The 16,515-nt window shown below is 45.0% G+C and overlaps 1 protein-coding gene across 4 annotated transcripts in view; it reads left to right on the plus strand.

The window, feature by feature from the left end:
• The window catches only part of CHMP7 (charged multivesicular body protein 7), a 33,687-nt gene that overhangs the window by 13,956 nt on the left and 3,216 nt on the right, over positions 1 to 16,515 (plus strand). The window contains exons 1-7 of one of the 4 annotated variants that reach the window (XM_001158823.8): positions 1,597 to 1,804; positions 4,216 to 4,954; positions 7,171 to 7,342; positions 13,185 to 13,370; positions 14,401 to 14,534; positions 15,967 to 16,015; positions 16,264 to 16,383. In XM_001158823.8, coding sequence (XP_001158823.1) covers positions 4,656 to 4,954; positions 7,171 to 7,342; positions 13,185 to 13,370; positions 14,401 to 14,534; positions 15,967 to 16,015; positions 16,264 to 16,383 — 960 coding nt within the window. In that variant the 5' untranslated portion in view covers positions 1,597 to 1,804; positions 4,216 to 4,655. Of the gene's footprint in view, positions 1 to 1,596; positions 1,805 to 4,215; positions 4,955 to 7,170; positions 7,343 to 13,184; positions 13,371 to 14,400; positions 14,535 to 15,966; positions 16,016 to 16,263; positions 16,384 to 16,515 lie in introns of those variants that run through there. The other 3 variants (XM_063816958.1, XM_024345096.3, XM_063816959.1) reach the window with 3 other exon arrangements.

Here is a 16,515-nt window from a genome sequence, read left to right on the forward strand (position 1 = left end):
CACTCAATAGTTAAAAGTCAACTTAATTAAAAGCTAATATTTAAAATGTATGTGTATGTGTATGTGTGCATAAGTGCATGTTCGTATTTAAAAGGCCTTCATGGTTTTGTTTTTGTTTTTCTCTGCTAGGACCTTGTCTTTTTTTGAGCAAAAACTTTTTTTGTTCTCAATTGACTCAATTCTGTTTCCACTCGATTTTTTTTTTTTTTTTACTAAAATAGTTATTGCAACAGAGGCTACTCTTGGGTTTTTAAGAAAGAGTATAGTTTAGACACTTAGAAATGCTTTGTTTACAAAAACGTTTTAAGTGCACTGTAAAAGCATCATGTGGTCTAGCCTCATAATAATTCTCCCTTTCTGGAGACCCAGGATTCAGTGTGGGCTCTGCCCAGAGCTCAGAGATCCTGTTAAAAAAGAATTGGTAGTCCCTATCTAAATAACAGTGGTCTCCTTATACAATCCAGTGATAAATTTCTATAATTTTATGTTCAATTGGCAATTAAATCTGTTTTAATTTCCCTCTAGCTCACCAGAGTTTCTCTTCAGACCTTATAACGTAAATTTTGCTGTCTGACTTTCACCTGAGTTGTTTCCTTTAATATGCAAATTTAAGACTATTTAGCTGACTACTGCCTAGCATTGTGAAACAGGTTATCAAGAATCTGAAAGTCTAAGATAAAGAAAAAAGGTTTTTATGAATCTGTAAGATGTACTTCTTCTATCAGCATGCCTAATACATCTATGTATTTATGTGTTATGTATACAATGTTGCACTCCTGAAAATATATCAAAGAGCTCTAATTAATTGTCTTAAAAAATAAAAGCATTTACATCAAATACTTTATTAGAAAAAGGAAAGGCTAGTCAAATGCTTTTTCAAGTTATGTGACTTAAGTAAAATCTTTAATAAATAAGCTATCTTTAAAATTATTGGTAAAGTAATATTAGAAATGTCTTAGGAATTGCCAGCATACATTTTTATTTGCATTTATTAATCAAGCAATTTCATACTTAACCCTGCCAAATACTATAAGGTGTCAAAATTTGGCACAGGCTATAAACCCAGCCCAAGACAGAATGATCTCTGCTCATGTAACCATTAATAAATAAGACATTGATATTGGTTTAATGAAAATAGCTACATCTTGATTTAGTAAAATTACCATAACTTCTAATCTTGTGGCAGTCTAGGCAGTCTAGTCCACAGGCAGTAAGGAGTTTTGTTTTGGGAAAGGACTGTTATACTTTGTTTCAAAGTTAAACTATAAGTAAACTTGCATGGGAAGAGAATGTTTAATTTTGTGAAAAACGACCAAACTGTCTTCCAAAGTAGCTCTTAGAGACAACCTGTCCCCAGAAGAACGCAGCAAGCCCCCTCCCCTAAATGCCCTGCAGCTTATTTCTTCTGAGATGCTGCCCCTACTCCAAGTTACCAGAACTTAGGTACAGCTGTATCCACCCCCAGGCCAAACCACATCCTGGTACTCTAAGCCAGGTGGGGCAAGAAGTGACAAACAACTGCAGGATGTAGACTAACCTTAGAAAGCCCCTAGGCCCTCAAAGCCCTATATAAGTCCCTCACCTTAAACACCCTGGGCTGCCTCCTCTGACTGTTATGCAGCAGGCCGGCAGGTCAATAAACTTGCTTGCCTGACTTTGAGTATACTCGTCCTGTCTCTTGGCCAACCTTATGGTAGCTGTACCAGTTTGCATTTCCACCAGCAATGAAAGAGAGTTCCTGTTGCTCTGCATCCTCACCAGCATTTGGTTGGGTCAGTGTTTTGGATTTTCACCATTCTAATAGGTGTGTAGTAGTATGCTATTCTTGTCTAATTTGCTGTTCCCCAATGACATATGATGTTGGGCATATTATCATATACTTATTTGCCGTTGGTATATCTTCTTTGGTGAGAGGTCTGCTCAGATCTTTTATCCATGTTTTAACTGGGTTATTCTTTTTCTTTTTTTTTGAGTCTTAAGAGTTCTTCGTGTGTTTTGGGTAACAGTCCTTTATCAGAGATGTCTTTTGCAAATAGTTTCTACCAGTCTGTGGCTTATCTTCACATTCTCTTCACAGTGTCTTTCAGAAAGCAAATAATAATAATAATAATAATAATAATGTCTAATTTATCAATTATTCCTTTCATGGATTATGCTTTTTGTGTTGTATCTAAAAAGTAATCATGATGCCCAAGGTCATCTAGATGTTTTGTCTTCTAGGAGTTTTATTGTTTTGTGTTTTTACATTTAAGTCCATGATCCATTTGAGTTGGCTTTTGTGAATGGTGTAAGATCTGTACCTGGATTTGTTTTTGTTTTTGCATGTAGGTGTACAGTTGTTCCAGTGCTCATTGTTGAAAAGACTCTTTGAACCATTGTATTGCCTTTCTTTTTTCGAAAGGTCAGTTGACTGTATTTACATGTGCCTATTTCTGGGATTCCTATTCTGTTCCATTTATCTATTTGTTTATTCTTTAACCAATACCACACTATCTTGATTACAGTTGATTTATAGTAATTCTTGAAGTTGGGTTGTATCCGTCCTCTGACTTATTTGTTCAATATTGTGTTGGCTCTTCTGGGTCTTTTGCCTTTCCACATAAACTTTAGAATTAGTTTGTTGATATCCACAAAATAACTAGCCATGATTTTCACTGGGATTTCACTGGATCTACAGATCAATTTGGGAAGAACTGATATATTGATAATATTGAGTTTTCCTGTCCATGAATATAAAATGCCTCTGTATTTATTTAGTCCTTCACAGATTTCTTTCATCAGAATTTTGTAGTTTTCCTTATGTAGAATTTGTATATACCGTGTTAGATTTATACCTAAGTTTTATAGGGGGGTGCTAATGTAAATGGTATTGCATTTTAAATTTCATATTCCATTTGATCATTATAGGTATATGGGAATTGACTTTTATATATTAACTTTGTATCTGCAATCTTGTTCTCATTGCCTCTTAGTTCCAGGACATCGATTTGGCAATTCTTTCATAATTTTCTGCATGGATAATTATGTCTTCTATAAAGACAGACCATTTTATTTCTTCCTCTTCAGTCTGTACAACTTTTATTTCTTTTTCTTGGCTAACTGTGTTAGCTAGGATTTCCCGTACAGTGTTGACTAGGAATGGTGTGAGCAGACATTCTTGTGTTATTCCTGGTTCCACTGGAAAACGATCTAGGTTTTCACCATTAATTCTTATGTTGGCTGTAAGGTTCCTGTTTATGTTCTTTATCAAGTGGAGGATGTGTCCCTCTATTCCTAGAGTGCCGAGACTTTTTATCATGAGCTGGTGTTGGATTTTGTCAAATGCTTTTTCTGCATCTAGCAATATGATCATATGATTTTTCTTTAGTCTGTTGGTGGATTATATTAATTGATTTTTGAACATTGAACTAGCCTTGCCTAGCTGTAATAAATTCCACTTTATCCTGGTGTACAATTCTTCTGATACATTGTGGGTTTCAATTTGCTAACATTCTATTGATGATTTTTGCATCTATATTCACAAGATATATTGTTTTGTGTTTTTTCTTTCTTGTAATGTCTTTGTGTGGTTTTGGCGTTAGGGTAATCCTTGCCTCATAGGATTAGTTGCGAAGTATTCCTTTTGTTTCTATCTTATAAAAGAGATGGCACAGAACTGGTACAACTTTTTTCTTAAATATTTGGTAGAACTTATCAAATGAAACCATCTGGGCCTAATGCTTTCTGTGTGGATGTTGTTAATTATTGATTCAATTAATTAGATATAAACATATTCAAGTGGTCTGTTTCCTCTTGTGTGTTTTGGCAGAGTGTGCTTTCAAGAAATGTGTCCATTTCGTCTAGGTTATCAAATTTGTGGACATACAGTTATTCATAGTATTCCTTTATTATCATTTTCATGCCCATGGGATCTGCAGTAATGTCCCTTATTTCATTTCTGATATTGAGTATTTGTTTTTTCTCTTTGTTAGCCAGGCTAGAGGTTAATCAATTTCATTGACCTTTTCAAAAAATCAGCTTTAGGTTTTGTTGATAATCTTTTGAGTTTGTTTTCAATTTCATTGATTTCTGCTCTTTTTATTATTTTTTCTCTTCTGTTTAATTTGATCTTAATTTGTTCTTCTTATAGATTCCCAAGGTGGAATCTTAGGTTATTTTAGATCTTTCTTCTTTTCTGGTTTGTGCATTCATTGATATAAATTTCCCTCTATACAGAGATTCACGGATCCATCCGGGTGGTCCGGGCACCACTGTCGCCCCTCTGCGGCTATTCCCCAGTTCCATTTTCTGAAGCCACAGGTCAGAAGCCGCTGTACAACGCTTTGCCGAACTCCAGAATCTTGAAGGGGACGTAAGGTGCAGCCACCTGCCGCGCAGGCGCAAGCCTTTCTTTCCGCACAAAGACCGTGGGAGGAGGGGTCGGCGCAAGCGCTCGGTGTCTCTCTGAAAAGAACTTCATCATCCTGCCTCCTGGCTGACGGAGGGCAGCGCAACGCATGCGTCTTGAAGACTTATGGAACTTATTTCACGCTCAGGGCGGCGGTGACGTGTGAACGAGAAGGAGGTGGTCAAGGAACGGAAGCCGGGAGGGAACGAGGGCGGAAGCGGATCAGGGCCAGGCTTGTGTTCGCAGACTTGCCGGGGCTGGGGTTCCGATGTGGTCCCCGGAGCGGGAGGCCGAGGCCCCAACCGGGGGAGACCCGGCGGGCCTTCTGCCCCCCGAGTGGGAGGAGGACGAGGAGCGCATGTCCTTCCTGTTCTCCGCTTTCAAGAGGAGTCGCGAGGTGAACAGCACCGACTGGGACAGCAAGATGGGCTTCTGGGCGCCGTTGGTGCTGAGCCACAGCCGCCGCCAGGGGGTGGTGCGCCTGCGTCTGCGGGACTTGCAGGAGGCCTTTCAGCGCAAGGGGAGCGTCCCGCTGGGGCTGGCCACGGTGCTGCAGGACCTGCTGCGGTGAGGGGCGGGCTGGGGCCAGGGCCGCGAGGGCGGGCGGGGGCAGCTCTCGGAGGGCCGGGCCCTGGTCCTGTTCTCTGCACAGCGCACTGCGCCCAGCCCCGTGTCTGGCCCAGAGAAGGCATCCAGTGTGTGTTCAGAAGGCGAAGAAGGAAAATAAGGAGGCTGGGCTAGGGAGGCTTGGAGGGAGAGGAAGAGGGGATCTGGGGGAAGATTCGGGGGCGGGGATAGTCCGATTAGATGAGTTCCAGAGAAGCCAGCCTAACAGAGGTGACAGTGATTTGCCTGGACTGGGACCCCGTTATGTTGTTGTTTCCTAAGGGCCTCCAAATTTGAATGGCCCGTGGAGCAGAAGGTCTAAGAGATAGGATTCATTAACCTAGGGAAGGTTAGAGCTAAAAAGCGGGCATTCGTGGGGAAGAGGCCTTTAGGCATCTTGCCAACAACCCCTGGCACAGCTCATTCGTCTGGCTTGTCCTTGGCACAGGCTTTTTGGAGCAGAGAGGACGTGAAGGAGAATGAGGGCTTTGCTGAGTATCTGGGTGCCCTTAAAAGGTCTGTAGGAGATACGTGTGCGACAGGTGCGGTTTTGGCGGTATCTGAGGGTAACATTGATAACTAATACATGTACAGTACTTCCCAGCATGCAGATACTTTGCATGCACCATTTGACCCACTCAGCGGTCTTGTGGTGAGGTGATAGAATTATCCTCAGCAGACAGAAGAGGAAACTGAGTTTCAGAGAGATCAAGTGACTTACTCAGAGTTACACAGCTAGTTAAAGGTGATACCGGGACTGGATCCCTGGTCTTTGGATAAGTCATTTGCACTTCAGTGTACTTATCATTCTAAGACCAGCCTAGCGTGATACCTCTCTCAGTGAGGGAAGGAGAAAGTCAACTCTGATGTTTTTTGTTTGGTTGGTCTTTTTTTTTTTTTTAGTTTGCTGCTCTTTCTGATTAAGAGATCTCCCTTCTCTACTTTTGTTTCCAGTACCTTCCCATTGGACTGGACATTGATATTGTCCAGGATGGTCTCGAACTCCTGGACTCAAGCGATCCTCCCACCTCAGCCTCCCAAAGTGTTAGGATTACAGGCGTTGAGCCACTGCACCTGGCCAACAAGGCTTTCTGAGATTGCATACAGTGGAAACCGTTTTCGTTCATGCCTGAAGCAGGGAACAGGAGAAACAGTAGTTGAAGAAGTCAGTGAGGGATGAGACCAGAATGGGCCTCCTTACTGTATTGGAAGTGAATCATCTTCCACTTCCAATTCAGACACTTTAATACCTGTATGGTGGTATTAAAGTCTCTTCTCCTGACTGCTGGTGCTCCACTGAAGCTTCCTGGTGCTTGCCTGGGTCCTGAAGAATTTCTGAGGGTGATACTTCTCCACGGAGGCGACGTGGCATAGTATTACTATTAAAAGCAATGTCAAAAATCACAATTACTTTTGCACCAACCTAATAGTTAACAGCTTTTGCTTGAGGGCCGGCTGGCCTAGGCCTGAATCCTGGCTCTGCCATTTGCTAAATTATGTGGCCCTGCACAAATTTTATGCTGTCTTTAGCAATCAGTTTGACGAATTCTAAAATGGTGATGATAATTGTACCTAGGTTTATTGTGAGGATTTGAAGAGATATTCCTTATATAGCCTTCAGCGTAGTGACTGGCCCGCGGCAAGCATTTAATAAATTGAGCTGCTGTTACTGTTAACAGCACCACCAAATAGTTACATCGTATCCTCACCCTTGCCTTGGAAGAGCAAGAAGTCCTTCTCTGTACATCTTTGTTTTCTTTCTTATGTCTTGCACTTGACAGTGATTTATTTTCATTTTATTGTTTTGAGCACCAATTGTAAAAGGAGATCTCACCGAAGGCCCAGAAGCCGCCTGTGTTTCTGTTGTCTTAGTGGAGCACTTGCCTTTTGGTTCCAGACCTATCATGGTGTAGATTTGGCCTCTCTGCTTACCTTCTGAGTCCCTCAGTTTTCTCATTCGTTAAAATGCTCATAATACCGCCTCCCATGCAGAAGTGTTGTGACGCTTAGAGCTGGAGTATAAACAATGCTGCGTGTTGTTGGCACAGCGTAGGTGCTTAACAAATGGTCGTGATGATAATGATAAAATTCCTCTTTTAGGGTAAAGGGGGAGCTGGAGACTGGAATGGGACATTGCATTAAGTGCTACTACACGCCCTTCTTTTTCTTCCCTGCAGTCGAGGGGAGCTGCAGCGGGAGTCAGACTTCATGGCCAGTGTAGACAGCAGCTGGATCTCCTGGGGGGTTGGGGTCTTCCTGCTGAAGCCTCTCAAGTGGACTCTTTCTAACATGCTGGGAGATAATAAGGTTCCAGCTGAGGAGGTCCTTGTCGCTGTGGAGCTGTTGAAGGTGGGTACTCAGAAGGGGGTGTCTGGGTGTCACCTGGTGTGATCACAGCATCCTCCACGTCCCTTGTGTGCGTTCTTGAAAAAAGACCGTCTCTTTTTTTACATGGCTACTGAGTTGATAACTGAGTTTATCTGCTCTCCCTTGTACTTGCACTTTGTATATATATTCATTAGTGGGACTTGTACATTTCAAGGGGTTAGCCTTTGTCTCGGAATTTTCAGTTAACAGTGGATTATTTTCTAGTATCTGTAGGGATTAATGTTAAGCAGCAGTTTAGGAAATGCTTTGCCTTCTGTAGTTTACTGACAAGAGTTTCTCAGGATTCCTGAGGACCTTGTGGCTTTCAGCATTGCCACCTCTAAACTGGCCCACTCAGCTCCACTTTCCTACTTTGTGACCGTGCCCTTTCCCCTTCCAGCTTTCTGATGGCCTGCCTTCTGCTGCACATGCTCTTCTCCCTCGAAGAGGCCACTGGGGCCATGGTCCCGTCCTAGCCTCCTGGTCAGTCAGCCTCCTCCCGGCCTGCCTTTCCCACAGCCTTGATCGCATGGCTCATTGCTCCACTCCCTTCCTCAGCAACACCCTCAGCTCCTTTGCATCTCCTTTGGTCCACACCAGGAGACTCCCAGCAGATCCATAGCCCTCGATCAGCCACATGGGGTTTACCACCCCTGCTGGAGAAAATCACCTGTCATCAGACTGCGGTCCCCTTCATGGTCCCCAGCTGTGGGAGGCCCTCGGAGCCACACCACAGCCTTATTTTTCTTTCTCTCTGTCCCCTCACACGCTCATTCCATCCTGTGTCCTCTTTGCTCTCTGCGGGCACTTCACTGAGAAAGTAGACTCAGGATTCCTGAGTCGGCCTACAGTTTTCTGTCCTCTTACCCCAAGCCTGACCTCCTCAGAGCCCACCTCCTCCTGTGCTCAGAGTGTAGTGTCCTTCCTCTGCCTCTCGTCTGCTCTGCGTCTACCCTGCCCCTCTTGTCCCTTTGTCCCATCGGCTGGCCTCTTGCCTGGTATGTTCCATCTCACTCTCAGCCTGTAAACCCAAACCCACTCAATGCTTTTCCGAACACCGATTGTCTCTTTTGTGGTACCTGGGCCCTGCCTAGTGACTGCTGTTTCCTTCTCAACCGACCTTTGTGTCACCACCTCCTACCTCCCATTCACTCTGTCATCTGGTGCAGACCTGCTTCAACCACCCCCTCCACCCAGACTGCTGTGGATGAGGTGATAGGGGCCCGTGTGTGTGTGTGTGTGTGTGTGTGTGTGTGTGTGTGTGTGTGTGTGTGTTGACTGAGCACCTGGTGACCAAAGGACACTGCAGAGAATAGTTATTTTTGAAATTCACAGACCAAGCCTGACCTCAGGGCCCTTGCATAGCCCTAGAGGCTTCTCACAGCTGGAGCCAGCCCAGAATCCCCACGCCTCACCCCGAGAGAAGCACCCATTTCTCCTCACCTTGAGAGACTCCAGCCCACTCTGCCTCAGATTGAGGAAGAGGTCTCCAAAATCTGCCCATCTCTCTCTGTCTCCCAGGATTGTTGACTAAGCAGCCCACATTTTCTTCAGGGCAGCCCCTCTGCTCCATCTGCACCCCTTCCCCGCACCCATGCAGTTATTCCCCTGCCCAGTGGCCTGGTCTCCAGGGCTCAGTCAGGGTCCCCGCAAAGACTGCAGGATGGTTTGGGTGGTTCTGGGCCAAGCTCAGGTCCTCTCTGCGGTCTTTCTCTCATCTCACATTGTCCTGCAGCCTGGGGCAGAGGAGAGGTAAACCCATGGATCCCCACAGATGAGGTTTGTACTGGCAAACAAAGAAAGCCTGCTGTTGAGGTAAATTTTTTTTCCCAAGTCCAGACAGAGAAACAGCCAGTAACTTTTTACTTTTGGATGGTACTGAAAAATACAAAAAAGCAAAAATTGTCCATTATTTTGTTATTTAAAAAAAATACAAAGAAATAAAAGTTTTCTTTCTGTTCATCCAACTTTTCTCTCTTTGGGTACTCTCTTCCCATTTGTGTGAGAGTGCGTGTGTATGTTTACAGATTTATGTTTCCTTAATGGCTTTGTCAACTCCAGTTCTTCCTGAAAATCTTATTCACTTGTTTCTTGTCTGTCTTTCCTACTAGAAGGGAACAGTGCCATGGGCCCTGGGACCCTGGGAGCAGTGCCTGATACCTGGTAGACAGTCAATAAATACCTGTTGAGTGAGTGAATACACACGCACAGACACATGTACACATCACTCCATTTTTTTCTAGAAATGGAATTGGTGTGCACCCTGCTTTGTTTTCTTTCCATTGCATTATATCAGGTGCCTCTTTCCAGGCCCTACACAGTATGGATTTACTCGATTCTTTTTGATGCCTGCATGATAATCTATCGATATGCCACAATTTATGCAACAGGTGCTCCGCAGATGGACATTTCAATCATTCCAATTTCTCTCTCCATTTTTCCATTACAAAAAAATGCCACTTGTGCAGAGATCTATGTACTTCTCCCTTTATTTTTATGGAATTGATTTTTCCGAAATGCATATGTGCCTTTTCAATTTTAACAAAAATTGCCAAACTACTTTTCAAAAGTTTGTAATAAGTTGCACTTTCATCAAGACTGTATTAGGGAGTCCAGTCTCCCCACATCCTTGTCAGCACTGGATGACATCAGTCTTTTAAATCTTACCAACTTATTGGGAAAAAAAAAATGATACGTCCTGTTTGTGAATTGAGCATTTTTTTCACCTATGTACTAGCCATTTACATATCTCCTTCTGTGAATTGTCTGTTTATATCCTTTCCTGTTTTGTATTGTGTTATCTTTTTTTTTTTTTGAGATGGAGTTTGTCACCCAGGCTGGAGTGCAGTGGCACGATCTCCGCTCACTGCGAGCTCCGCCTTTCGGGTTCACGCCATTCTCCTGCTTCAGCCTTCCGAGCAGTTGGGACTACAGGTGCCGCCACCACGCCCGGCTAATTTTTTGTATTTTTAGTAGAGATGGGGTTTCACCATGTTAGCCAGGATGGTCTCGATCTCCTGACCTCGTGATCCACCCGCCTTGGCCTCCCAAAGTGCTGGGATTACAGGTGTGAGCCACCGCGCCTGGCCTTATTGTGTTATCTTTTATGTTAATCTGTATTCTTTATGTGTTAGAGATAGATATATATAATGTATTTAGTATTAAGGATGTAAATATTGTTTCTCAGTCTGTTGCTTGCTTAATTTTTATTTATGATGTCTTTTACCCTATAGAAGGTTTCATATTTCTGTAGTCAGATCTCTCAGACTTTTCTGTATGGCTATGGAATTTCAGGTCTTGTTTAGGAAGGCATCTTCTGACTCAAGCTTAACTTATTACTTTGTACTTTAATTTTTTCCGTTTACATTTCCTTCAATACTTATTTTTGTGTATGTGGTGGGGAAAAGCTCTATTTTCTTCCAAATGGATAGCCAGTTGTCTCAGTATCTTTTCTTGATGTCGTGTAACATTAATTTATTTGTGTGTGGTTACTGTGCGGTTACTGCAGTGGTTGCATATCTGGTAGGGCAGTCAAATCAATGAAAACTCGATGTCTGTGTCTTATTAGGCTCTTTTCTACCCTTTGGCACTGTTGACGAGTCACTTCTTGAAATGTCCAATTTCCTTGAATTTGTTTACATGACGCTGCAAGTTCTCCTTGGTTCCCCCAAAGCAGTCCTTCTGTCTCTCTTTTGTGGCTTCCTTCACTTCCTAAACAGTGGTCTTCCTTCAGCTTATTACTTTCCTCCCTGAATGTCCTTGGGATCTTTGCTGTGGATATGCTGAGGACTTTCAACATTGTATCGCTGTCCTGCAGTCTCCTTTGAGTTTCAGATTTGTATATCCACTGATATGTTGTATACATAATCTTGGATATCACTCAGACATCTTATTTATGTATTTATTTATAGACAGAGTCTCGCTCTGTTGCCCAGGCTGTAGTGCAGTGGCACAATGTTGGCTCACTGCAACCTCCACCTCCTGGGTTCAAGCGATTCTCCTGCCTCAGCCTCTCAAGTAGCTGGGATCACAGGCGCTGCCACCATGGCCAGCTAATTTTTTGTATTTTTTTTAGTGGAGATGGGGTTTCACCCTGTTGGCCAGGCTGGTCTCAAACTCCTGATCTCAGGTGATCCACCCACCTCGGCCTCACAAAGTGCTGGGATTAGAGGCGTGAGCCACCGTGCCTGGCTTCTCTCAGACATCTTAAAACATCATAACCAAGATGGGATATTTTGTCTTTACTTTAAACTAGGCTTTTCCTCCTGAATTTTTTCCTATTAATAGCATCACATCCACCAGTCACTCAATCCATAGTGACTTTCCACTAGACTTTTTCCTCCAACCCTATATCCAGTTACCAGTGTTCTCTTCTGAATTTTGTCTCCACCACTCCTCTTTCTATGTTTATTATTCAAATAGCCTGTTGTCCAGACCCACATAATCTCTTGTGTAAATGGTCTCCTTGCCTCTAATCTTAACTCTACAATCCATCCTCTCCCAGTTGGCAGTTAGCTTTCTGTTAATCTAGCCATGTCAGTTTCCTTCAGTGACCACCCACCATCTACAGAACAAAGGATCATCATAAGATATTACACTTTCTATAATATAGGAGTGCTTCTCCTCTCTCTCCTTTCCCCTCTACATTTGTACACGTGCCGCATTGACCCACCCTTCTATGCTCATGTTCCTCTCTCTTCCCGAGATACCCGTTTCACCTCTTCACCTAGGAACTTGCTCACTCTTCAGAATTCTGCTCAACTTTTTTTTTTTTTTTTCAAGAAATCCTGAATCCCCAGGCAGTCCTTCCCTATATTTTCATAGCATCCCATGGACACCTCAGTCTTTCTTGTTTCTGGTAGTAATTTCCATGTATGAGCGAAATGGTGACATTATTTCTTGGAACTTATATTTCTTACTCTTGTCACTAATCTTATCCCATCTGTTTATTATGTACTTTTCTTTGTTTTTTGTTTTGTTTTGTTCTGTTTGAGACAGAGTTTTGCTCTTGTTGCCCAGGCTGGAGTGCAGTGGCGCGATCTCGGCTCACTGCAACCTCCGCCTCCCAGGTTCAAGTGATTCTCCTGCCTCAGCCTCCCAAGTAGCTGGGATTACAGGTGCCCGCCATCACATCCAGCTTTTTTTTTTTTGTATTTTTAGTAAAGACAGGGTTTTGCCATGTTGGCCAGGCTGGTCTCGAAGTCCTGACCTCAGGTGATCCTGACCTCAGGTGATCAGCCTCCCAGAGTGCTGGGATTACAGGCATGAGCTGCCATGCCTGGCCCTTTTCCCTTAAGGCTTTTTACAGACTCAATAATGTTTGTGTTTGCAGTATAGCCAATTGGCAGGAAAATGGAGAGACTACAATTGGAAGGGAATTAGATATCATTTCATCCACCCTCTTCAGAGAGTGATACTGAGGACTAGTGAGGCTGTGACTGGCCCAAGGTCACCCAGGCTAGGCTGGAAATCAGGCCTCAGCTCTCGTTCACAGCTGTTCTACCTCACCTCACCTCCTCAGTCTTCCCTTGGGAAACCACAGGCCAGTGAGAGGCAGGAGTGTAAAATCCCCGATGGGCGTGCAGCGCAGAGCTGGCTCCCAGCATCTCATGTGCCTCATTTCATATGGAGTCACCAAACTTTCCTCCAAGGCTTAAAAACACAGATCCTTCCTCCTTTTTGAAAAGCCGCTACTTTGGGGAGGATGGGGTTGGGATTCCCGGGTGCTTGCCTTGTGTGATCACGGTTTTGAAACTCAGGGTCAGGGTCCCTGCATCCCATGGCAGTGGCCAGGGCCTGTCAGCCAATGTTGCCTTTCCCACAGGAAAAGGCTGAGGAGGTGTATCGTCTGTATCAGAACTCGCCCCTCTCCTCCCACCCTGTGGTGGCCCTGTCAGAGCTCAGCACCCTCTGTGCTAACTCCTGCCCAGATGAGAGGACCTTCTACTTGGTGTTGCTGCAGCTGCAGAAGGAGAAGAGGGTCACAGTCCTCGAGCAGAACGGGGAGAAGGTATGGAGGCTCATCTGTTCATTCACTGACTCAGCAGTGATTGATTAAGTACATAGAGTAGTGAGCCCTTATCTCAGATTTTGGTTTCCAGAGTTTCAGTAACCTGCCGTCAACCACGGTCCAAAAATAATAAGTGGAAAATTCCAAACATTAACAGTTCCATAGATTTCAGATGTGCACTGTTCTGAGTAGTGTGATGGGACCTTGTAGTATCCCGCCTGTATGCGCATCCCTGCTTTGTCCAGCATCTCCCCGCCTGAGTCACTTAGGAGTCGTCTCAGTGATCAGATTGACTGTCACGACATTGCAGTGGTTGTGTTCAAGCCACCCTTATTGTACTTTTTTTTTTTTTTTTTTTTGAGATGGAGTCTTGCTCTGTCGCCCAGCAATGGCGCAATCTGAGCTCACTGCAGCCTCTGCCTCCCGGGTTCAAGCGATTCTTCTGCCTCAGCCTCCCGAGTAGCTGGAATTATAGGCATGCGCCATGGCCCCTGGCTAATTTTTGTATTTTTAGTAGAGAAGGGGTTTCACCAGTTAGCCAGGCTGTCGTGAACTCCTGACCTCAAGTGATCTGCCTGCCTCCGCCTCCCAAAGTGCTAGGATTACAGGTGTAAACCACCGTGCCTGGCCTATTATACTTAATAGTGGCCCCAAAGCACAAGAGCAGTGGTGCTGGCAGTCCAGATTTACCAAAGAGAAGCTGTCAAGCGCTTCCTTTAAGTGAAAAGGTAAAAGTTCTGGACCAAATAAGGAAGACCAAATATCATTTGCTGAGTTTGCTAGGATCTGCAGTAAGAATGAATCTTCTATAGGAAAAATTGTGAAGAAGGAAAAATGTTTACATAGCTATATGTATAGGGTTCAGTATTCTCTGAGGGTTCAGACCTCCACAGGGGATTCCATTCACTGGAACATATCCCCCATGGATAAGGGGGGCCTGCTGTTCTCATATGCCCACCACCAGCACTCCTGGTTGGGAATTTCTCAGCCTTTGTGGTAGCAGCAGTAGTAATTTCTCCCTGTCCCTCAGATTGTGAAGTTTGCCCGAGGGCCACATGCCAAGGTCTCTCCAGTCAATGACGTAGATGTTGGGGTGTACCAGCTGATGCAGAGTGAACAGCTTCTCTCACGCAAAGTGGAGTCCTTATCCCAGGAAGCAGAGAGGTAACTTTTAACCCTGAACTGAGCCTCCTCTCCACTGTCGCTGGCCCCCAGAGCCAGCAAAATGTTAGTATATGTGGGCTTTTAAAAAATAGGTGGTTTTTTTTTTTTAAGCTAATTACAAAAGTACTCACTGCTCAATGCAGAAATCATGGAAAGCACAGAATATCACAAAAGAGAAAAAAAAATGAGGCCTCTTTTTTTTTTTTTTTTGAGACGGAGTCTCGCTCTGTCGCCCGGGCTGGAGTGCAGTGGTGCGATCTCGGCTCACTGCAAGCTCCGCCTCCCGGGTTCACGCCATTTTCCTGCCTCAGCCTCCCGAGTAGCTGGTACTAAAGGCACCCGCCACCACGCCTGGCGAATTTTTTATATTTCTAGTAGAGATGGGGTTTCACTGTGTTAGCCAGGATGGTCTGAATCTCCTGACCTCGTGATCCGCCCGCCTCGGCCTCCCAAAGTGCTGGGATTACAGGCGTGAGCCAGCATGCCCGGCCTTTTTTTTTTTTTTTCCCTCAATTGAGACAGGGTCTTGTACTGTCCCCTAGGCTGGAGAGCAGTGACATGATCTTAGCTCACTGCAGTCTAACTCCTGAGCTCAAGCAATCTTCCCGCCTTAGCCTCCTGAGTAGCTGGGACCACAAGTGTGCACCACCATGCCTGGCTAATTTTTTAATTTTTTGTTGAGATGGGGTCTCACCATGTTGCCCAGGCTGGTCTCACACTCCTCGGCGCAAACAAGCCCCCCACCTCAGCCTCCCAAAGTGCTGGGATTACTGGGGTGAGCCACTGTGCCCAGCTGAAAATGTGAGTCTTAATGCTTCCCCCACAGACCATGACTGTGAATGTTATGTTTATGCTCTTCCTTGCCAGTGTCCATTCAACTAATATTTATTGAGCCAGGCATTGTCTTAGGGACTGGGGATACAGCCGTGGACAAGACAGGTCCCTGCCTTTGCAGAGGTCTTTCTGAGGGGCTCTTCCCCTGCCCTTCCCCCTGCATGACTGTACAAGGAATCCCTAATAAAGACACACCCTCTGGCAGGAGAACACAGACATTGAAGTCTGTCTTCCAGGTGGGAAAGTCTAGCCTTGTTGGGAGGCACAGGATATGTCCGAGGTCATTGTTGGTGTTAACAGTTCCTTCCCTGTCTCCCCAAAACAGGAAGATGTGTATAATGTGCCCTGTTTGCATGTTCTGTCCCTGTGGGTTGAAAAAGCTTATCCTTAGTCAGCCTGCTTGAGCCTGCCACAACAGACTGTCAACAGACTTGCCACAAGAGTTTTTGCCGTCAGCATCAGTTTTCTTGCCACTGGGTATTGGGTTTAGTCTTCAGATTTAAAACCACCTTAACTGAGTGCTGCTCTCAGGGACCCTTTGGGACCCTGCCACTCCCATCCTGTGGCACAGTAATCTTATCTGTCCCTTTGTTTCCAGGTGTAAAGAAGAAGCCCGCCGGGCATGCCGAGCAGGAAAGAAGCAGCTGGTGAGTTCTTATCTCCTCCAGACCCATAGCAGTGCCCCAGGCAGGCCTGGAGCAATGCCCAGCAGTTCAGAGAGCAGCTTGCTGGGGTTTTGAGGGGGGTAGAGTCTGCAGGGGGCCCAGGCACCACAGCTTATTTTACAGACGGGAGGGAAGAAAGCTGGGACATCCTTAGCGTCTGGGAAGGGCTGTCTTCCTCTTGCTCTTTGGCTCTCCCAGTTCAGCACTGACCTAAGTCTCCATGCCTCCAGGCACTGAGGTCTCTCAAGGCCAAGCAACGGACAGAGAAGCGCATCGAGGCCTTGCATGCCAAGCTGGACACTGTTCAAGGCATCCTGGACCGGATCTATGCCTCCCAGACAGATCAGATGGTAGTCACTCCCCTCTACTCCAGCACATGGCTGGTCTCTCCGTGTGTGTTGGTCACTTGCAGCTTCGGCTTGGCTGTTTGGAGGATCCCTGGGTTCTTTTGGGATGTGGCTGGGGTTGCCTTTGCCTTTCCA

This window comes from Pan troglodytes, chromosome 7, assembly GCF_028858775.2.
Source record: "Pan troglodytes isolate AG18354 chromosome 7, NHGRI_mPanTro3-v2.0_pri, whole genome shotgun sequence".
In the NCBI taxonomy this organism is placed as follows: domain Eukaryota; kingdom Metazoa; phylum Chordata; class Mammalia; order Primates; family Hominidae; genus Pan; species Pan troglodytes.